Source organism: Anopheles stephensi, chromosome 3 (assembly GCF_013141755.1).
Source record: "Anopheles stephensi strain Indian chromosome 3, UCI_ANSTEP_V1.0, whole genome shotgun sequence".
NCBI lineage: Eukaryota > Metazoa > Arthropoda > Insecta > Diptera > Culicidae > Anopheles > Anopheles stephensi.
The window spans coordinates 2,978,679-2,999,639 of record NC_050203.1 but is presented as its reverse complement, the minus strand read 5'-3'; the positions used below and the strand labels follow the sequence as shown (position 1 = coordinate 2,999,639).

At 47.0% G+C, this 20,961-nt stretch overlaps 4 protein-coding genes across 7 annotated transcripts; 2 read left to right on the top strand and 2 right to left on the bottom strand.

The window, feature by feature from the left end:
- The first annotated feature begins 159 nt into the window (after positions 1–159).
- On the top strand, positions 160–1,606 carry LOC118509098. Of its 3 annotated transcripts, XM_036049252.1 has the most exons (6): positions 160–366; positions 508–559; positions 635–824; positions 893–1,021; positions 1,105–1,236; positions 1,305–1,606. In XM_036049252.1, exons 3-6 carry the CDS (start codon positions 666–668, stop codon positions 1,392–1,394), a joined length of 510 nt encoding a protein of 169 aa, XP_035905145.1. In that variant the 5' UTR covers positions 160–366; positions 508–559; positions 635–665; the 3' UTR covers positions 1,395–1,606. The 3 variants fall into 3 exon arrangements, with proteins under 3 accessions (XP_035905145.1, XP_035905144.1, XP_035905143.1); XM_036049251.1 differs by having other exon boundaries at positions 160–559; XM_036049250.1 differs by having other exon boundaries at positions 161–366; positions 508–824.
- Positions 1,607–1,915: 309 nt separating this feature from the next.
- On the top strand, positions 1,916–3,282 carry LOC118509097. The gene is made up of 4 exons (XM_036049249.1): positions 1,916–2,431; positions 2,502–2,627; positions 2,698–2,826; positions 2,893–3,282. Exons 1-4 carry the CDS (start codon positions 2,261–2,263, stop codon positions 2,995–2,997), a joined length of 531 nt encoding a protein of 176 aa, XP_035905142.1. The 5' UTR covers positions 1,916–2,260; the 3' UTR covers positions 2,998–3,282.
- LOC118509096 (tetraspanin-9) lies at positions 2,995–17,650 on the bottom strand. Its single transcript, XM_036049248.1, is given in 8 exon segments — positions 2,995–3,849; positions 3,917–4,031; positions 4,099–4,253; positions 4,321–4,448; positions 4,451–4,514; positions 4,628–4,819; positions 4,896–4,962; positions 17,549–17,650. Coding segments are annotated over 7 exon segments (858 nt in total). The 5' UTR covers positions 4,959–4,962; positions 17,549–17,650; the 3' UTR covers positions 2,995–3,708.
- Positions 17,651–18,274: 624 nt separating this feature from the next.
- On the bottom strand, positions 18,275–20,529 carry LOC118509094 (UDP-glycosyltransferase UGT5-like). 2 transcript variants are annotated; one of them, XM_036049246.1, is made up of 3 exons: positions 20,126–20,529; positions 19,482–19,953; positions 18,275–19,406 (listed from the first exon to the last, which is right to left on the bottom strand). In XM_036049246.1, exons 2-3 carry the CDS (start codon positions 19,852–19,854, stop codon positions 18,325–18,327), a joined length of 1,455 nt encoding a protein of 484 aa, XP_035905139.1. In that variant the 5' UTR covers positions 19,855–19,953; positions 20,126–20,529; the 3' UTR covers positions 18,275–18,324. The 2 variants fall into 2 exon arrangements, with proteins under 2 accessions (XP_035905139.1, XP_035905138.1); XM_036049245.1 differs by having other exon boundaries at positions 20,359–20,529.
- Between the last annotated feature and the right edge of the window lie 432 nt (positions 20,530–20,961).

The window sequence follows — 20,961 nt, the reverse complement described above, 5'->3', positions numbered from 1 at the left end:
AAAACGGTCAGTCAGTCAAGCTCGACTACCACCACCGCCGTACAAGCTGCGACTGCATAACACGTTAAGTAATCACGATCGTAGCAACACACGGCATCGTTGCCATGCATCACACCTCCTCACACCACCTGTTTGCTACTATTGGGAAAGCGAAAAAACCGCGCAAAAGCCGGCTTGCTGTGTCGAAAATCGAAGCATGCACGCTGACCAGCCACGGGAGAACACTGTGCGTGTCACGCTCACGCTGAGGATCGTAGAAGGACCGTGTACGAGGCTTAGTTAGTAGGAAGGTGGGAGACCATCCGAACAAAACAAAAAACCTCCGAAGAACTTGATGGGAAGGGATTCGTTTTGGTTGCATTAACGGTAAGCCGGTCAGGTCAGGTTTTCTGGCGCCGTTTTCTAGATGGTTTTTGGGCGTGCGAGAAAGAGTGAAAGATGGTGTTGGTGACGCGACTTTGGTGCCGGTGAGCTCTAGAGCTCTTGGTGCGTTCTGTTCACTTTCAGTTTCAACCGTGCAGTCAGCCAGCTCGAAGCGTACGAGGCCCTTGGTTAATCGGTAACTTGATCGGTCAAGTGAAAAAGGTTTTGTTGTGTGCTTTGTGTGTAAATAGTGAGACGATTTCCTTTGCAGAACTCCTAGCGATCTACGAAAAACAAGAAAAATGATTGTACGATCAAGTGTTGTGCTATCGATCGTTGGTGCATTCCTGGTGGCAAATGGTGCACCCTTCGGCGGTGGTGGTGGACACGATGAGAGCGAATTCCACGACAAAAAGTACGACGAGGAGCTGAAGCATGTGTCCAAAGTGGGCAATACTTATGTAAGTCCGCAAGGCTCACATTCTGGTTCGTGACATCCAGCAATAAGCTCTCTCGCACCTTTCTCCAGGTGGCTGCACTTGAGATCTACGACAATCCACCAGATCAGGACAATGCTCACAAGGAGGTGGACAACTTCCCGTCCAACATCTACAGCAAGTACGACGAGCTGCAGCACAAAGTGAAACACTTTTTCGATGTAAGTTGATGTTTGCTATTCGCTAGGAGTTGTGTTTGGGTAACTTGTTACTGATTGGCCAACACTTTTTTTTTTCTCTGTAGGCTGAACCCATTATCGACCACATCAAAGAATCGGACAAGTACGGCAATACGGGCGATCAGTTCTACTTCATCACGAAACCGCTGGTCGAAACAACTGCCAAGGTGAACATGTTCATCAACTCGGTGATAGCGGTAAGATGCACAAAGAAGGAGGAGATTGTAGTTGCGAACCGATTGCAATTTTCTGTTGTGTTTTGCAGGCCCCCAAGAAGCTGCTCGGCGGATTGAAGAAGCAGGCCAACGATAAGCTGAACGATGTTGGCGCCGGGTTGGTTGGATTGAGACGATAAGAGAAGATAAGTTGATCCGCAAGTAGGAGAGTTAGCAAGAGGGAAAGTTTATGTAAATATACAGCTAAGTCATAAGGTGCTAAGTTATAGGGAATTAGGGAAACTTTAACGGTCGTGATATGCAGAACGCCATCTTTCTGGAATGAGTCACTTTCATCAGCTAGAATTACAAACTCCAAAAAATCATTGAATAAATTGTGCCTACACCATGACCTGAAAACGGCCACAAAACATTGAAAAACTGAAGCTTATCCCACCTCGCAGCGTCGTTCACGCCTCACAGATCGAGGGCACGAACGAGATGCACTTTCGTCCCCACTCCGGCGTGCCACAATGCCGGTACCTCCGGTGCGTGCAAATCATCATCATCATCATCATGAACAGTGTGAACGATGATGGAAAACCCAAACATTCATCTGCCAACTTCAGCTCCCTCCTGACTCCTCTGACCGCATTGTCGATGCGCATACAAAGTTCGAGTGTTTGGTTGCGTTTCGCGTTAGATAATCGACCAGCGCGCGAGTGCCTTGGGCATCGATCGGTGGAACGCATTGTGATCTCCTTCTCCGCGCCGTTAGCTAATATTTGTCGCTATTTTTTTTCCTTGTCTTGGCGAGATTTTTGGGCAGTTCGACCCCCGAAATGTGATGTGTTTCGGGTAGAGGTGGAAATGTTTGGAGGGCCCAACAAGCGAGCGAGATGCATTCGTGGTAGGACGTGATCGAAGACGTCAGTTCTCTCAGTTTGATCGTACGGACAAGGCCTGCGGTTTGGTGGTATACGGTGGACCAAAGTTTTAAGAGGTTTTGGGAGCATTTAATTGAATTCTTGCTAATTAGAAACAGCCCAGGAAGTGTAACGCCACTATGGAGGTTCGTCCTCAAGCGTGCGTGTTGGTGGTGATCTCCATTTTGTCGCTCGTAAATCATCTCCAGTGTTTGCCCTTGCCTGGACCGCACCGTACAGACGATGTGGAGGCTAAAATTCAGGCTGACCGTGAGCTGCTCAACACAGTGACCTACGTCGGCAACAACAAGGTACGGCTTGACGGATCGTTTAGATGTTTGTGAGAGTTGGTTGATTCAAACACATTCAAACCGCTTTCAGGTGTACGGCTTACTGTCCAACGAACAGCCTGCAATGCGTGAGGCAAAGTTGGAGAAGGAAGACTTCGATTCTAGCATACTGACAAAGTTGGAGAGCGTGCAGAAAAAGTTCGTCGACAAGGGCAATGTAAGTGAAGCTCAGAGATATGAAGCTCAGATCAACAAAAACGCCCTAATTCTCTCTCACGGCATTGCAGGTACCGGCGCTAGTAGACCAAACGCACCCGAAGGATTATTTTGGAAATGACGTCAAAGATGAACCGCTGTACAGAGGCTTCGTTGGAATAGTCGAGCAGTTGTCCAATGTGTTCAACGCGGTCGTTGAGGTATGTCATCACTTTTCTTCACCAATGTGATTAAGGAGAATCTAATGTCTCGTTCTTTTTTTGCAGAAAGTACCCAAGGGAGCGATCGTCAACCTAAACAAGAGTGTCCTCAACCGGCTCAATCAAATCGGTGCCGTGCTGGTGGGCCTGGAGGATGCGAAAAAGAAGTGAACTGTCGCTGCGTAGCGTAATTTATTCATTGCTGTAAATACTTAACGCTCTATCATGCGAATTGTTGAGTAATCGAGTTCGGGAATGTCTGCGGGTCGTTCAACGAGGAGTTCCTATCCTCTCTCCCTCTATCTCTCCCTCTATCTCTCTCTATCCTAGCTCAACTTGAGGGTAGACTTTTTTGGTCGTTTTGGTAGGCAGTTGCGCGGAATGATGCGGTTGACCAGGATGCCTTAATCTAAGCTCTGAGTGTATAAATAAAACTGTGCAGTATTCTACGTTCTACACTAGCGCACCCCTTTACTGACCGCGTCGTGCATCCGTTATGCGTCGTACGTATAAAACTATAATTGGTGTGTCCCTTGTTTTGGTCGGCTTACCTCTTCAACTCTGGAGTGGATTGCTGGTGTAATGGGGAGTTTCTCGTTTTCTTCTTCGTTTCTTCGTTTTTTTGGCACAATCATTAGGCACACAGGTGATACTGTGTGCTAGCGAAAATCACACACGTGCTCCGCCGCACGTACATACAACCTTTAACCACTGTTCGGCGAGATGGGCTACGTGACTCGCCTTCCCACTTCGAGACTGGTGAGTATTTGTAACTGTTCTATTGGGATTGTGATGCTGGGTTTTTGCCTGCTGGTGAGGTCCGTGCTGGTGGCGGTGCGAGAAGTTTAAACCACCGAACCCTGACCCACCTCAGCCATACAGTCAGTCGTCCATGTAGGTGGCGCTGGTGCCGTTACGGTTGAGCGTCGTGTCCACGGTGGGTGAGTAGGATTTGTAGGTTTTCGACGAGCGTTTGTGTTTGACGGTACAGAACAGCAGCATGGAAGATATGAGACCGAACAGCTAGAATGATACACCAGAGGATTAGATGGTAAAGGGATTTCAGCGGGAAAAGCAATGTCCTGCTTACCTGAAGGAAGCCTATTACGAGCACAACCGTTCCCACTATGTGTAGTCGCTGTACGAACCACATCTGCAGAATCTGACCACAGCTCTTATCCCATAGCAGTGCGGGATTTCCAGCTCTAAAAGGAGGAATAAGGTGTGAATTATTTACTGTTCCCCACTAACATCCGATTCTAAAGCTCATACTTTCGACAGTCGACGTTCGCTAGCTCATCGCCGGATCCTTCCGAAAACATTGATCCGTACTGCGACCGACAGCACGACTGTGGCACCCATCGCTCGCCGGGCCATGCACTGATATCGTACCAATCTTCGTACGACGAAACTCCACAGCATTGTAGCTGAAAGACAAGAATAGAGTTAATTACTAAGGACGTCCAGAAACGACTCGAAATGTTGCCAACATACATCGACCTGAAGATTGTCCCAGATAGAAGCAACGGAAGGCGTTAGGAAACCGCCACGATCCGACACGTTGTAGTGCTTCTCGATGCCATACTTAAGCTCCTGCGTCAACATACGCCCGATGCCTCCGCGAACACAAAAGCCAGCGAACCGAGCAAGAACTCACTGAGGAACAACAGGACCACCAGTGTAAAGTACTGGAAAATGCAATAAAAGTGTAAGTCCGTTAGCGTTCGATAACCGCCGGAAAGTATGCAAACTGCACAACTGCATACTTTCAGGCGTAGATGAGTGTTTTAAGTAGACTTACAATGACGAGGAAACAGCGCGACTGGAACCAAGATCCACAGCAGCCGAAGAACGCAATCACGAAGCTGATCACGCCGACCGTTATGAACATGCAGTCGGCACTGAGCACGGCATGGTCGGGCAGTAGCGTGGCGTACCCTGGATAGGCAAAGTGAAGCCATACGCCTATCGCTAGAAATCCGCTACCGCAGAGCTTTGGAAGAGAAAGCCGAAATCAACGAAAGTTTAATGTAAAATTGTCCAACAATTTAACTGCAATCGTCACTTACCCATATGAGGATGTTGAAGGAACAAAATGTCCGCCGTATGCACGTGTAGCCTGTACTGCCCATAGCTCTGTAACGATAAGCGAACAAAAACGCTGTATAAGATAAAAACGGTTCCACACCATCCAATAGGATGTCCAATAAATCACAATTCATCCCCCCTTCTGGTCAACCTGTTCTGAGGGGATATATTTGCATTAACTTTGATGATCCGGATTCCGTAAAGCGTGGCAGTTCCCCCAACATACCGGGCTGGGGTTTGATTCCCAGCCCACCCTACACCACGCCAATGCATACACAGCCTGATATGCAGCGGTGAACCCTTGCCCGAGTGCTTCTGCAGCCGCTTGTAGCGGATGTGTTCATTATGTTCCATGTCCATTTGCATACTGATGCGTTCAATGGGGAAGTCGCACATTCGTTACAAACGGATACAAAAAGGTTGGGGTTTTTTTTCGTCTCCGTCTCATCTCCAAACAACCGCCGGGATCAGCTATTGAGAGTTTTTGGAAGCTTTTCTCTTTCACAGCAACAAAGACCCTTGAAAGACGCCGGACAGAATGACGACAATGACAAGCCGAGTCGAGCCAGGCCAAAGGGGTAGCCGAGCCCACGGGTGAGTTATGAATTATGATGAGACTTGGCGTTCGACAATGGGCTCAACATTAGCGCCCCATTATGCGTGCCCCTGGTGGGCAGTGACGGTTTTGGGCTCGAATAAAAGGGCCCGATTTGTAGCGGCCGGTCCTTCGCCTTAAGCGGGACTTTGTCGAGCTTCCGTTTTGAATATTGGTTTCGTTGTGTGCTGGCTGGAGAGGAAAAAAAACCGGTCGACTACAATACGTTTGATTCGTGTGAAGGAAGCCTCCTTTTTATGATAATTGTTATTGGATGCTTATGGGTTTATTAGTAAAGCTGATTAAAAATAGGGAAATACGCAGGGATACATTAGGGTTTAATTAATTATGGGAAAGGATTGAAAAGGTGGCTGCCATTTCCGGTGACCTTTGGTCACAAATATGGAGATTCATCGTTGATTTGGTATAAAAACTTTCTAATAGTTCCGTGGGAAGTAGCTTCGATACGAGATTTGAACCTACGACGTTTGGTATGAGAAGCATTTAATCTTGACATGTTAACCATTTCACTTACAAGAAGCAGTGCGTTTAAATCTGACATGTAATGAAGGCCATCAAAATAGTAACAAGCTATTAGAAAATGGCTTTTACGGGAAGAATGTATTTCACCAGCTTAATGCTATCATGAATCTGCTGACATGTTTTTAGCATAGTTTGAATAAAATGTACCTTAAATAGTTATAAACCAACAAGCACCCACCGATGCGATTTGTTGTACCTCATTTTGATTAAATACCGTTCCCATCGGATGAATCTCTCGCCAACCTAAGTACACACACACACAAAAATAGCCCTTCACCACTAATTACTCCACTAAGCTCAACCTCCAAACTCATCTGCGGAGCCTTTCACAACACCATCAGCCACACCGCACCCCAAATCGCTACATTTCTTTACCAACGCCACCGATTACGCCCAGTGTGGTAGCCGTGCGTTCCACAGCGACCACGATGCGTGCCGCGTATTAGCACTCGTTTGTAATTAGTAATTAGCCCGGACCAATAGGTATCCCACTGCACACCCACTATTACCCCACTTCTAATTGACCGCAGCTCAATCGCCAGTATCAGCGGTTTTGGTTTCAGTGAGATTCGGTGGCTGAAAGTGAAACGACCCGGCGGCCAGCCAAATGGAGTGTGTGGTTAGGATTTTGCGGGAAGCGGAGCAGCAACAACAAGCGTACAGGGTCCATCCTCCAGAAATCGATTTTAGGGGTGGTTTTTTGAATTTTTAAACCAAAAAATAAATAAAAGCTGGACTTTTCCACCCAAAACGCTTAACGCAATTATAGGGAGAGTCCCTCGGCCAGTGGGCGCACTACCGATTCGCGTATCAATCAAGGTGGAAATGCTTACGGCAAATTACTATGTATAGAAACACGCAGAACATGTATTTATTGAGAAAGGGGAGGTAAATGAGCGCCCAAACAGAGTACATTTTCGTTTGATGATGGTATGCAATTTTTGCGGTTGCGTTTTTAATTTGCATAATTTCAGGCGCTGTGGGATGTGTGCATTGCGCATATTGACCTCATTGGGGAAATGAATGCTGAATTACCCTACCACGGGTTACGGGAAAAGTGAGGCTCAGGCAGAAATACATATCTGTAGAAAAATTAAAAGCCTACGCACACTATTATTGATTTTAATCACATAAATGTGTCTCTTTGATGAAGGCGACTCGATGAAACCGGATGAGGAATGCGATAATTGTAGTTCCACACGATGCCACCAGGGATGGAAAAAATGGATCAGTTTGATAAGCTGAAGGCTTCTGCTATGAATAAAACATTTTCCCATCAGTTTTTGACACTCTAATGGGGGGGATGGAGTCTCTTGAAGGAATGAAGATCACGCACACGGTAGGACGATCGTCTCCAAACCCCATTTTACATAATGTTGATCGAGCGTGTGAGCATTCCATTCTGCGCGCTTCGAGAATTTAAATTAACGTCTATCTCACTAACGAAACTGCTTCGAACCCCTGAGACCCGGGGTTCGACAGGTCCACTTCTCCGAAAAAACCGAGGGGGTTAAATTTACATTTCCAACCTAGCACATTTTCCACATAAAAGTCCCCCCTCCCGAAAAAAAAACGGTACAGCTTCAACGCACAATTATTTGTTGAGCAAACAACGAATGTCTTCCCCGTGTTTTGGGATACCTTGGTACCGAAAGAAGTCATTCCGCTGTCCGGTTACTACAAGCGAAAGAGCGTGAGTGGTGAGCGCTTCACACAGTTAACCTCCCCCCAAAAAAAGATACAGTTAGTGTGCACCGGTCAACAGCCCGCGGACGGATCGTTGGAACTGCGTTGGAACCCGTTGGAAAAGCTCCACCATCCGTAGCGCAGAAGATTGCCGCGCGTAGCGAATCGACCGGATGGGGCCGGCTGGGAAAGCCAGCCAGAAAAACAGCGTGGATAATATCCACTTTATCACGCGCAATTGCCGCGCGAAAGGGTAGCAGCAGAATGGCTGCCGCGTGCTTAGAGGAAGTTGAGACACCGATTTGGGGACGGACAGCAATAGCACATTCCATCAGAGTCCGTCCGGTGATTGGATGGCTGGGAACGGTGGTCGGAGATTGGCAAATATGGTGACGAGCAGGGGGGCGAAAACGACATGAGAACGATCTTAGGGAATAGGCGAGTAAGATTGATTGATTTGCGGAATTTTTGGCTGCTTTACGCTCGTTGTGTAGGCACAGACCACAAGACAGAATGAGAGATCTTTATCTGGCAGCGAGTTCTGACGGAAGCTGACACGAAAGTAGGTACGAACTTTAAATAAATTGATATTTGCATTACCGCTTAGCAAACGAGAGCTTGTAAGTGTTAAGTTCTCTTCTTATGAGAATTCTGAAGCTGAAGCTACTTCAGAATATATTTTGAACAGTCCAGAAATTCTAATATAATCGATCCCAACGTTCACAACCAGGTCACCGAAACGAGACGTAACCTAAATAGTGGTCCGGTTCGCTTTGCCTTCAAACCCAATCGCTGGATGCTCCATTATGCAGATTTATAGCATCGTTTACTGTTCTAATTGTAGCGCACAAAGCTCAGAACTCTGCCGGCCGTGCAAGCCGCATTATGTCATCACACACCGGTCACGCACCGCTCGCTGGTCCAGCTGTCAGACGGTCCAGTCATGTCCATCTCGACTCGCTCGCGCAATAAAACCGACACCGTCTGTCTCCGGTCACACGAATGTGTGTTACCCTTTTGCTACGGTAATAACCATAAATTCTTCAACCACCGTGACCCGACTACCACGGCTCAGGGCAAAAGGGTTTGAAACGGACGGAAATGCACATTTGCACTCGTTGCAACAACCACCCCAAAACGGTGAGGAAGTTCTACGTGCTCTAGGGTAAATAAAGTGAAACATTTACTGGAAATATATCTAAAATAACGAGAGAGGTAGATTTTCCCAAACTCACAAAGCCGAACCCTCGATTGGAAAGCCTCGATCTACCATTTAAACATCGTTTAAGAGACACTTAATAACCATTCGCGACGCTTACTGTTCCTCGGAACGGAACTCAAAATGGTATCGTAGAAATGCGTCCCAGTTCCAGCTCAACACCAGGCAAACATTTCTCCTGACACAGTTTTAACTGTGGTCAGGTCGGTTGCGCGCCACAGCCCTCTCGCCAGTCGTCCAAGGAAATGGAAACATGCATCCGACATGTACGGTCGGCTGATTGCCGGTGTCGTTGCAGTCGGAGGGGCCTGCCTTTTCTTATCAAAGCGCACGGCACATTAAGATTTAGTGGGCTTCTGTCCAGTTATCCAGCTGTCGCGATATAGGAATTAATCTCAAGGGTAAAGCTTTAAGCGCTAACCTTGCTCGAGCTACGACGAGATGATCTCAATTTACGGTTGCGGTAGAATTAGACCTCATCTTCATAATGAAAACTTCAACGAGATCTTCATTTGCCGAGTTTTCAGTATAGCAAAAACATGATTGAATGTTGGAAAGAAACGTTACAGGAACCGAGACCCCACGTCCATCATCGTAAATGTCATCGTGCGTAGTCTTAACATCTTAACCCACCCACCGGTCCGGTCAATGAGCGCTGCTCCTCATGTTTGTTCCGCATTTCTCCGTACTCGCCAAGAAAGCAAATAACTTCGCCAGTGAAGATTGTAGCTCGACAATGCCCCAAAGACAAACTTTTTTTTTGCTTGCTTGCTTTCTGTTGATGTCAGTCCGCACCCAGCCGGTCGCCCATTCGCTACACCTGGGCAAAATGTACCGAAAGCAAACGGTGAAGACGCGTCTTGACCACAAATGGGTAAATCCACACCGAAGTCTCCACCAACACACTGTCACCGCTGTTCCCGTTTGGCCTCTTTCCCGTTGGCGTACACAACGACGCGTTGGAGTCGTTATTTCTTCTTTAGTCACCGTGGCCCCGCAATACGAAGCCAAACTGTGTTGCCACCCTCGATCGGTAAGAAGGTTTTCAGTTTCAGTCTACAGCAGCACGGACGAAAAGGGCCATCTCCAACAATCTTCAATCGTCCAGCTTGTCACCGAGCAGAGATGATCCAGTTCTCACACCTTTTACGATTTGTGGGTCAGCTATCGTTACCCCATGGGAGGGTTGGGAAATGGGTTCCAATACATGAAGATTCTAGCCGACGATAAGTCTGAACTGTTCCTGCGCCCCTTTTGCCGAGAGGACAATAAAAACCACCCACCCCCCCCCAAAAAAAACGGCACAGATTCGAATCCGGAGGCGAAAAGAATGAGAAAGTCCAGTAGCTCTGCGGTCGATGGGCTAAAAGAGCCATTTGCAGCACAAAGAGAAGGGCTAAAGGGCGACATGCTTTGGGTAAAACACACCGCCATCGTGAGCACACTTTTCCTGCGCTGGACGATAATTAAATGGGAAGAAGGAAAAACTGTGTATTGTACAGGTACCTTCTAATGGGAAAATTAAAAGCAATCCCGGGAAAACGGTTTTGAGGTCACGAAGCACACCTGTTGGCGGACGGAATGACAGCATCAGACAGGGTTGCTGGCCGGCTGGTGGTGTCTCTCTGTAAGCTGGCCATTAAATCATTTTTATTTAAATTTAGTCTTTTACACACCACTTACGTTTATGCCGATCTGCACAACATGTTATCAAGCAAAAAACCAAGCGATTAACTAATAAACTAATCGTTTCCCATCGTTTACGGCCCGAGAGCGAAACCCCCGCAACGGCCTGGCTGCCGGATGGGAAAACGAACCATCCCCATGGACACTACCCGCGGCTGGCAGAAACACAAACGAACCACAAAAATGTGCCAACGAAAAATGGATGTGAATATAAGAGTAGCGGAGTGCCGGGGAATTTTATAACACCCATCTTTCCCCTAGCGGGCAGATAGCTAGGAATTCCTTCACTCGCGAGTTCTTCGGTGGGAATTCTTTCCCACCCACTTACGGTCCGGTGCATCCATCACCGGGCTGCATGATTATGATGTTGAAAAGCGCACTGCTCTTATGCACTGCTCGGTGCGAACCGGCGAGATGTGCGCATATAAATAAAGTACTCCACAGCGGGCGGAAAGTGGAGCGAAGGAAAGTAAAAGAGCACTCCCGGTGAACAAGAAAGAAAAACCTCCGAAAGATGCGTAATTCTTGCTCACACACACACACATGAACCGATTTTTCCTTTCGCTTCATCCCATCACGATCGATCGTTGTGCTGGGCGTCGTCGTAGTACGTAATCGCTTGTTTATAGTTTTCCACGCCGCGTGTTCAAGCGTGCTGTGTGAAGCAATTTTCGCACGTGAAAAGCATCTTTTCCTCATTTACCTCAGTCGCGTAGAATGCTCGGGTCTGGTGGCAAGATTCACACCGTTACCGATCACCGCTTCAGGGTGAAGTTGTGCGATCGCTCGCTTGACGTAAAGATCAACTTGCGCTTGTTTTGGGAGGAGAATGAAAGTAAAAATTGGACCGAAAAGGCTGCCGAAAAGGTGGTCTCAGGTTTAGCGTCGTACAGAGGCGACGCATTTTCGACAAATTCATCTTAACACCAGGCCGAAATTACGCAAGCGCAACATTTATCTTCCAGCTTTCCCGCCGAAACACAAGACACGAGCCTGTTTTAGTAAATCTGGTAGAAAAATTGCGTGCCAAATTGTCATTAATAATTTACCCACTTTCTCCGGCGCCCACAACGGTTCACATTTTACATCATAATGTGGCGGTGTATGACCTCCAGCTGGGCAGCTCCAAGAGATGCCCCAAGGCAGGCCGGGCCGAAAACGGGGTAGATTAATTTTCTCGGCTACTGACCGGGACACCGTGATGAAGCGGCTGATGATGGCTATTAATAATTCTCCAACGATTTTTTGCTGAGCGCCTTAGGCCAACATGTAAGTTCCCATGCGTACGCCGATCGACAGAAGCCCCTCAACTCAAGCCTCATCGATGATTCGATTAATTTCCAATGAAACGCCATTTTCCGTTGCTCCTCCTTTAGTGCGACTTAGTGACTTCGCGATGAAGCGTCTCTTTTCCTGCCGCAAACTCATGCGAGCATTGCTGTTTTCCTCTCGTTAATGTTGAGCCAGTTTTTTGTTTATTATTTAGTTAAAAGCCCCCGGCCATTGCGCAACCGGCGTTTCACTTTCGATGGATTAGGAGCACTTGTGTGTGTGGCACATTATTATGTTGATTTACCGTTTGCGTGCTGAAAGCTCGAAACTAGACACCGAAGCCGAGCCGTGGTTACGTTTGCGGAAATTAATCTTCGATGAGCATTTATGGCTGGTTTTTGGAGCTCATAAAAACAAAAGAATCGAATTCATAAGATAACACTCCGTACGATGCGAGCGGAAGTGATTGAAGGGCACATCGAATGTTTGCCTTTGCATTATTAAACCTCCCTCCCTAGGTTTTTTACATAACTTTTCTCTAAATTGCACTCTTCAAGTGCCACTTCCATCTCACAGCGGCTCATGGCGCACTAGCGAGCGGAAATACTTTTCATTCCATATAATAAAATCGCAGCCATCATCAATACGATCGTAGTCAAGTTCCCCGTCACATTGCACGGCCCAAATTGCGTCCGCCGTTGAAATGGCCCTTTTTTCGTTACAAGTGATCTGCTTCCGATCTCCGAGCGAGGGTCAATTTCCGCATCATTAACACTCACCCGTGACCATGGGGCGGGATGAAAAACGACCCCCACACTGTTGCGGCCAATCATTCGCACCATTTCCTTCCTATTTACACGATTTCCAACGCTTTTTTTGTTTGTTTTGAAACACAAAAGAGCACACAGCTATTTTTTGCTGTTCTCGATAGAAAATAAAGTCACAATTTTTTACAGTGAGATCAAACTCACTTCAAGCTCACGCGCGTGAGTTGTCATTAGCGGTTTAAATTGGTGTTGAGCGCGATTGTCTCAAGAGCAGATCGAATAGTTTGGATGGTATGGGCAAGACGCAGCAACACACGCCTCCTGCGATCAAATCCAGATTTGGAGAGAGTGAGTAAGTAACAACACAAAGCGAGAGAGAGAATTTTGCAAGTAAGGCCTTCATGGATTGAAAAACCCTGGAGCAAGCAGAATCATATTGCACACACCCCATCCATCCGTGTATGTCTCACCCAACACCTTAATCTCACTCACTCCCCCATTACTAAGTCACACTCCAAAATCGTCCGGCAAAATGCGCTAAGGCGAATTAAGGGCAAACAAAAGGGCACGTCCGGCTTTTTTCCAACTGCTGCTGGTTGGGGTGGTTCTCTATCATTTGTTTATTGTTATTGTTTGCATACACAACCACATCCAACGGCAACACGTGCACACAAACACACACACAACCACCCAACGGTCAAGTCAGTGTTTGATTGTTGTTACGCAGTAGCTTCAAGAAACGTTTTCGCCCTTTTAAAGAACGCTCTAACAGATTTAATGCTTATTTTTCAACCCTCCCCAGAGCGAACGATTGTAACAGTATGTCCAGCACTGTACCGCTCCTGGTCGCATTCTCGCATCGGCGTACCAAACGCACGACGATTTGGCGCGCACGGCATATTTCATCATCGTCACGATCGTGTGCCGCCATGAGCCGCCGCAGCTCAACGTCTGCTTCCCCTTCAGTGTTGTACTGGCAAACGCAGCATCTATATTTCCCCCCGGTTTGCAAGCGCACAAACGGACGCGCAAACCTCAATGAGGCGACAATTACCATAATAATTCAGAACAATTTACTTGAATCAATCCATTCGCAGCTGCGCAAAGCCACTGCTCGCACGATCGCGTCGGTTCTTTGCGATGAGTTTCGCAGCACGCAAGCAGGCGCGATCCGTACGAGACTAAACGATCGACAAAGACGCTGGGCGAGAGAACGCATCTTAGATCGAATCTCGGTCTCTCCGTCCGTATCCGTCGTCCTGTAGCTTGTATTCTGTTGCTTTATTTATGATCATCGCAGGTACGAATTGGTGTGATAACCGTACCATTACCATAATCCTCGCCCGATTGTGCCCCACCACGAAACGCTGGACGGATGGAACCAATTTCATGCTGCGGCGATATGGGTTGCATTTTTCTGTTTGGATCGACGCGATGGACGAGAAGGTGTTGCGGCAACAACCGCAACGCAACAGCGCCTCTTCGGTCGTTTCAGTCGTTATCAAAAAGGCCGTTCGAGCCGTGTCAGGCTCAGGGTCAATCCGACCCTCAGCATCAGAACAGTTGATGGGTGTGTGTGTCCGTGGATCACTGTGTGTCTCTCTGTAATCCCGATGCAGCATCAGGGAGTAGCTGGATTATGCAAAAAAAAAGCTGACCACAAAAAATCCCATTTAGCTGATGATTTCTGGTCCAACCCCCCACCCGAAGTAGTTCGTTCGCTGGGGTGAGATAGGAAATAGTTCGTTTAGCAGAATATATTGGCAATAAAAAAACGACACACGCTGTTTTAAAGCAGGGGACGATCGCGCTGAATCGGTTGTCCGACAGACCGAACCGAACAGCAAAAACACATAAACCGGGTCATCCACAACAGGTTGTTAATATATCGCGCTTGATGAGGAGTTTGCGTGAGGCTGTAGGGGCGAGGTTTTATCGTTCGAGGAATTTGGGGTTTCGTTCTTGATCAAGGATAAATGATATATATTTGAATAAAAAATAAACCCCTTAAACAGAGGAGTTTAAGTTCTGAGAACGCTGAATGCTGGTGCCGTGTCCAGGATGCAAGAGGATTTTTCAGCATTTTGATCGCTTTTTTATCTTACATTTAGCCGAATTTCATGAAAACAGTCACACGCATTACACTTTTCTCGATCATTTCAGTCTCGTGATTGGACAAAACACAGCGCCAAACACTCCCACTTGATAGGCCGGGGCCGGGAGTTATCAAGATGTACGGCTTCTAATTTTGCAATCAAAAACAATCAAACTAATGATCAACAGTCACCCCACATTTTACTGCACGAGCAACGGGAGACTCCAGCGAATGTTGGCGATCGCATAATGTACCCACAAATACAAACTCCGACAGAAAAAGCAAGGGTGTATCAGCTGTCGGCATCTAAAACCGTACCGCGCTTTATCTTCCCTTGTTTGCTATGACTAGTTAGTGTAACGAATTTCCTCTCGAACCTTTCGTTAAGCATGCTTATCTTGCTTGCAAATGTTTGTATGGTGATAATCCACCCAACAAAGGCCTTTGACTTTAAGCTAATCAGAGCTATTCTTCACACAGTGTGCCCGTTATCGGTCATCGATTTAACTGTGTTCCATCTCTCGCTCTGCATTACTCATGATCAAACACGATCAATATCTGATTCATTGGTGTTTTGCCTGGCAATATTTACTTTCTTGTTGGTGAGTGCTTCCTGAACTATTTTTAAAACCCTTTTATTAAGGGGTAAAGAATTGGGCAGCAGCGAAACAAACAGCCAACACGTTTCGCTACATATTTTTATGACCGGTGTGTGTGATTTATGGAGGGATTTTTGGCACAAACTTTCACATCAAGCTTTTTCAAACTTTGGTTTATAACATAAAGCTCCCTTTTTTTAAGTCGTTTGATGCTCACTGAAAGCTCAAAACGACCTTGCAAACGAGATCGGCCAACAGGAGGACTATACTCCACGCTGAACACGATCGTCATCAAACGGTACGCGACGACTCATGGAGCAGCATATCGATCGGGCGATCTTCATTGTCACAGCTATGCGCATTCAAATCGGGCCCCCATCGTACCACGCTTATGTGCGTTTTGTACGTTATCGGCCATTAATATTCGCGACGAAGAAAGCGAAAACGCCAAATGGTCGTCGCATAAGCGCATTGTGCTTCACTTTCTTCTCCGTGCGGTCCACGCGAAAAACAAAGGCTTTCTTTTTTGTTTTTGTTACCCCTCTTTGGGGCATTTCAACCGGTAGCACGGTAGTGTCCTCACCTACAATACAGAGCGCGGCAGCGTGTGCCCAACCAAACCGCCACCAAAAACAAACAAAGCAAAATGCTTTTTTTTTTTTTAAGTTTAACCTGAGAAGGAGGCTCCTATAATGTGGCTATTAAACTACATTTGCATGAAACGGAGAAAAAACACCAACATTGACCACCTCTTGAAAACCTCAGAGCGGCCGGAAAAGCTACCTCAGGTTGGCCATTTTCTCTTTCCGACTGGACGGCTCAATTTTATGGCAATTGTGTGCGGTGCGGCAAAACGACTTCAACGGTCCAATGCTGAGAAGAGGGCGAAACCGAGCAATTGCGGAAATAACGAAAGTGGTCAGACAAATCATACAAAGCTGTGGTATGTCCCCTAGCCGGAAACAAACTTTGGTGTTGGTGTTAGAAAATTTGGTCTTTTTGATGTTGGCAGCCTAGCATGGTGTAGTTTGGCGCATCGATCCGCAGTTAGTCAGCATTTAGCGTCATGACTTCATCTCGATGCCTATTTGGTTGTTTTGGTGGCCCATGGGAGTGATATCATGGCTATTTTAGCTTCTTTGAAGGCTTCTCGTTTTGGATGTTAATTACTTCAAGAATTGTTTTCGAATAATGGATATATACTTCGAGATGAGTCATTAAATATCTTTCCATAAGAGGACTGACTCCCATTCATAGTAATGCTTCTAAGTGTACGCCTCACTTACCACTCAGTGTATGCCGGTTGAGTCTCCAACGAAACAGCTTCAAAACTACGAGCTCGTAGTTCTATTCACCAAGCTTCTCCTGCGAGGTTAGTTGAGGGTTAGAATTGCGCACACTTCGTTTCGATTCACCCTGCAACACCGCCACCAAGCATCCAAAGTGCGAGTGACAAAAGCCAATTGCACCACACAATCGGAATGGCAACAATTGCACTCGTTTATCGGTTGTTGCTGCTACTACTGCTGCACCTTCAACGCAACACACACACACACTAATCGACCACAGGCACCTGTATGAGGGTGTCAAGAGCAGAACGGAATAGAACGGAACAAAATGGACAGGGTAAAGGAATTAGACATGCACATTACACCCCTATATGCGACGCACAAGCCTCCGAACGTACACTACGATTCCCCTTTAATCACTTTCTCACACACTCACAGCATAGTGGCTTATGATAACCTGATCGTACGTCGTATGAAGCCGATCAAACCGGCATTTGCATCGATGCAACACCCTGTTTTTTGCGTTGATAATTGATGTGGTGTGACGTTAGAACCTCTATTAAGACGATTGTTGTCGCTATATAACGCTCATGCACGTGCACTCATTTCCTCGAACTGCATTCGCTTTAAAACCAAACTAAAACCACTCCAAAACAACCCCACGGCTTCGTGTGGTTTTTTTAACTCCCGGAACACCTCTACCAGTCCTGCATCACAGCAGAACGAAATGAACGTTTACAAACAAAAAAAGGCTCCGTCGCCTTCTCACTTTCGATTCTTGTCACGTACGGTACACATGCACTCACTCACGCATGCACCTGGGCTGGGAGGATTGTTTTGGGGCACTGTTTTCGTTTTGGTTGCGGCACGCTTTCTTGCTCACCTAGACGCACACGGGAACTGGAGTCAGACCGGGTGAAGTTTTACGCGGTACGACGAAGAAGCACTCGTGCATGCGTGCTTTCCCGAGAACGGTCGAACGTGAAGTGCGCGTGCGAATGAATGATCTTACCAACAGCGACCGTGGCGATGGCAACCGCGCAATGTTGGAATGAGCAGACGTGAGCGTCACGCGTTCACTCACACATCACTAGCTCACTCGAAGTGGTTGTGACAATCGAAGTAGGCTTTTTTGTGATATTTACTTGGCTTGATTTATACAATTCCTTAATACGTTCACAAACTACTTAAAATATTTCTACAATTTCGATAATATCTATATTTATATTAGTACATACCTGATGTGCATGATCGGAGTTCCGGTGATGATGAGGAGATCGTTCATCTTCAACTGATTCTCTCGAGATTCATTTTACTCTCACGCTTTATTCACCCATTGCGCGGCGTTCATTTTCAGCACAATTTCAAGCGTGATTTTAGGCTTCTTTTAAGTCCAACCATGCGAAAAGGGATAATTTTGTCATCTTGAAACAAAATCGTAATGATTAAAAACAATGTTTTGTATTATTAAAGTTTGCAAAGCTGGAAAAACACTCTTGTAACGTTTCGGACAAAAATGTAACGCTTGATTGGATGTTATGCGCTTGCATACCTTTAGGCGCATTTTGCTTTCAAATCCCACACTCGCCAACGGATTTCATGCAGCTGATCAGTATTTTAAAATGTTTGTATTTACTCATTTTTCATTCATATTTTTAATTATTCATGCTTTCGTTTACTTTTGCCCTTTCCACCAAACAAATGGGAGACAGCTCGGCGCACTATAAAGATTCCCATCAGCAAAGAGAGCACCATCAGCCCAACGACATCAAGCAACGCAAAGCTAATCCACGGTAGATCCAATCCAGCCGAGCGCAGCTGCGGTGCACCCTTGTACCGTATCACGTACTCTATCCAGTAGATCGCTTCATCCAGCGCCGGTATTGGACGGTCGCGGAATGTTTGTGACACCTTCGCCATGTTCGCCTTGTAGCTCGGATTGTACAACACCTCTTCCAGTGCCCATCGGAACGATTCTTCAGTTATGTTGGGGAAGTACAGCTTCACCGCATACCCACCCAGGGTGGCTTTGTTCATGTTGAGATGCTGATCGCAGTAGATCGGTATGCCTACCATCGGCACGGCTCGATGCACCCCTTCCTGTGTGCCCAGCAATCCACCGTGCGTAATAAACACCTTCACATTCGGGTGCCCTAGAATATCGCTCTGCGGTAGCCAGCTACGGACGAGCACATTCGGTGGTAGGTTCTTGATGCCTTCATCCTCAAACTTCCACACCACACGCTGCTTCATCGAACCGAACACTTTCAGGATGACGGAAAGCTTCGCCGGAGGCATATCAGCCGACCGTAGGTTTGTACCGAGACTGAAGTAGATCACACCGTCCTTTGCGCCGTCGATGAAGGTTTGCAGATCGTCCGGAAGACGTTTCGGTTCCTTGATGTGTAAGCCACCGACCTGCACCAGCCCCGGCACTTTGGCACGAGTTGACGTTAGTGGTGGATAGCTGTTCAGCAGAATCACCGACACTTGGCGCTCCAGATCACTTAAGCGCGGCAGTGGACCAGGAAGAAACGAGAAGTACTTGTCGGCCATTGCTTGCTGCTCGGGAAGATAGAACCAGGAGCGTAGCAGGAGCTCGTACGAACTGACGAACGTGTTGTAGGCTCGTTGGTAAAGCGACATGTGGTCGGTGAACGGTAGGAACTCGTGCGGAACGTGTGACCAAGCGTTCATAAGACCCATCATCGGACCCATGTACTGGGCGAACCCGAACGTTCCTGTTTGTAGCAAAAACAAACCACAAAATCATCACCCGTTGTGACCTGTCTCACCCGATCTTCACACTAGCTCACCTATCGACACGATCGGGACCTTATACTTGTGCGCCAGCATCAGGTACGCTTCCTGGTAGAACTGTTCGGCAAGCAGCAGATCAAACTGGCTCTTATCATTCCGCAAAAAGTCCATCACATTCTCGCGCGTAAACGCATACTCGGCCGTCTGAAGGCCCAACGGGTACAGGAAGTCCATCAGCATTTGATGTACCGAGATATCGGTCAGATCGTACAGCGAGTCCACCTTAACCGATTTGCCCCAAAAGTCGTAGATGGGATCGATCACTATCTCCGTGAGATTTGGATGAGCTTTCTTCCTGGGGTAGTTGGTGATAACCGTCACCTCATGGCCACGCTCGAGCAGCTCCTCCAGAATGCTACCGATCATCATCCAATGGCTACGCCCGGGGAACACATTGACGGAGAGTATCCGGGCTCCGATCGAGGTTTGAAGGGTGGCCGCTAGGAAGCAAACTAGCGCCAGGAGATTCTAATGACGATGGGAGAGAAAATTATAATCCATAAATCGTGTCGCACAAGAATTACTACTGTAGAAAACTGGCCTAATGCAATTGCAATTGCTACGGCCATCATTAGTAGCATTGCCAACGGCGAGTAGGAACGAAACAAAAACACACAATTGCAATCATAACATAATCAACCTTGTGTAGCACGAGTTTCACAAGTCATGCAGTGTCACGTTCACGCTGTGCCGAGATCGGACGATGACGATGCAATAACACGCCGCGAGAGATGTTTGTCTACAACTGTCCAGCATCGTATCGCGTGAGGCGATAACCAGTGGCCGATTTTTCTCGATAATTTCACTACTTTAAAGTTATTAAAACTATTTCACAAAAGTTGACTAATATACACTATTTAAACCTCTTCCTACCATTGTTAATCAGATATGTTGTTACTCTTGCGAACCCTTCCGATGCGATCGCGACGATCTTCCGAAGCGATGTAGCTCCAGTGGCAACTCAATCACAACTGAAGCTAGCCGTTCGAAACGAAGCTCGACAGCGCACGGCCAAGTTCAGTGCCGATCCTAAGCTTGTTTGCCTTAGAGCGCCCTTAGTTCCGGGCTTATCTAGCAGGTCGAACGCACTTCACGGCTGAGTGCCAGACCCCGTCAAGTGAGCGTATTAAGAGAAAGGATTCCCCGGCATATATTGATGCCTACTGTAGGCCGACACTCACGACACTCACAGCTGCTAGAGGAAATTGGGGTTCGATTATTAAAAAATCTAATCAACAACAGCAGTCACGCACGTTCGGGAAGGAACTCGAACATACGGGCGTTTACGTTTCTGATATTTCTGGAACCGATGAGACGGAACCAGATCTGTATCTATGCTGTCGGAACAGTGTGTCCATCATTAGCGACGACATGTTGTAACACGGTCGGATTCGGAACGGTCGAGCTGTCATGCCGTTAGGTAATTTTTGGTGGACAATAGAATAGAGTTAAAATTACCTGGAACAGCTAAATCCG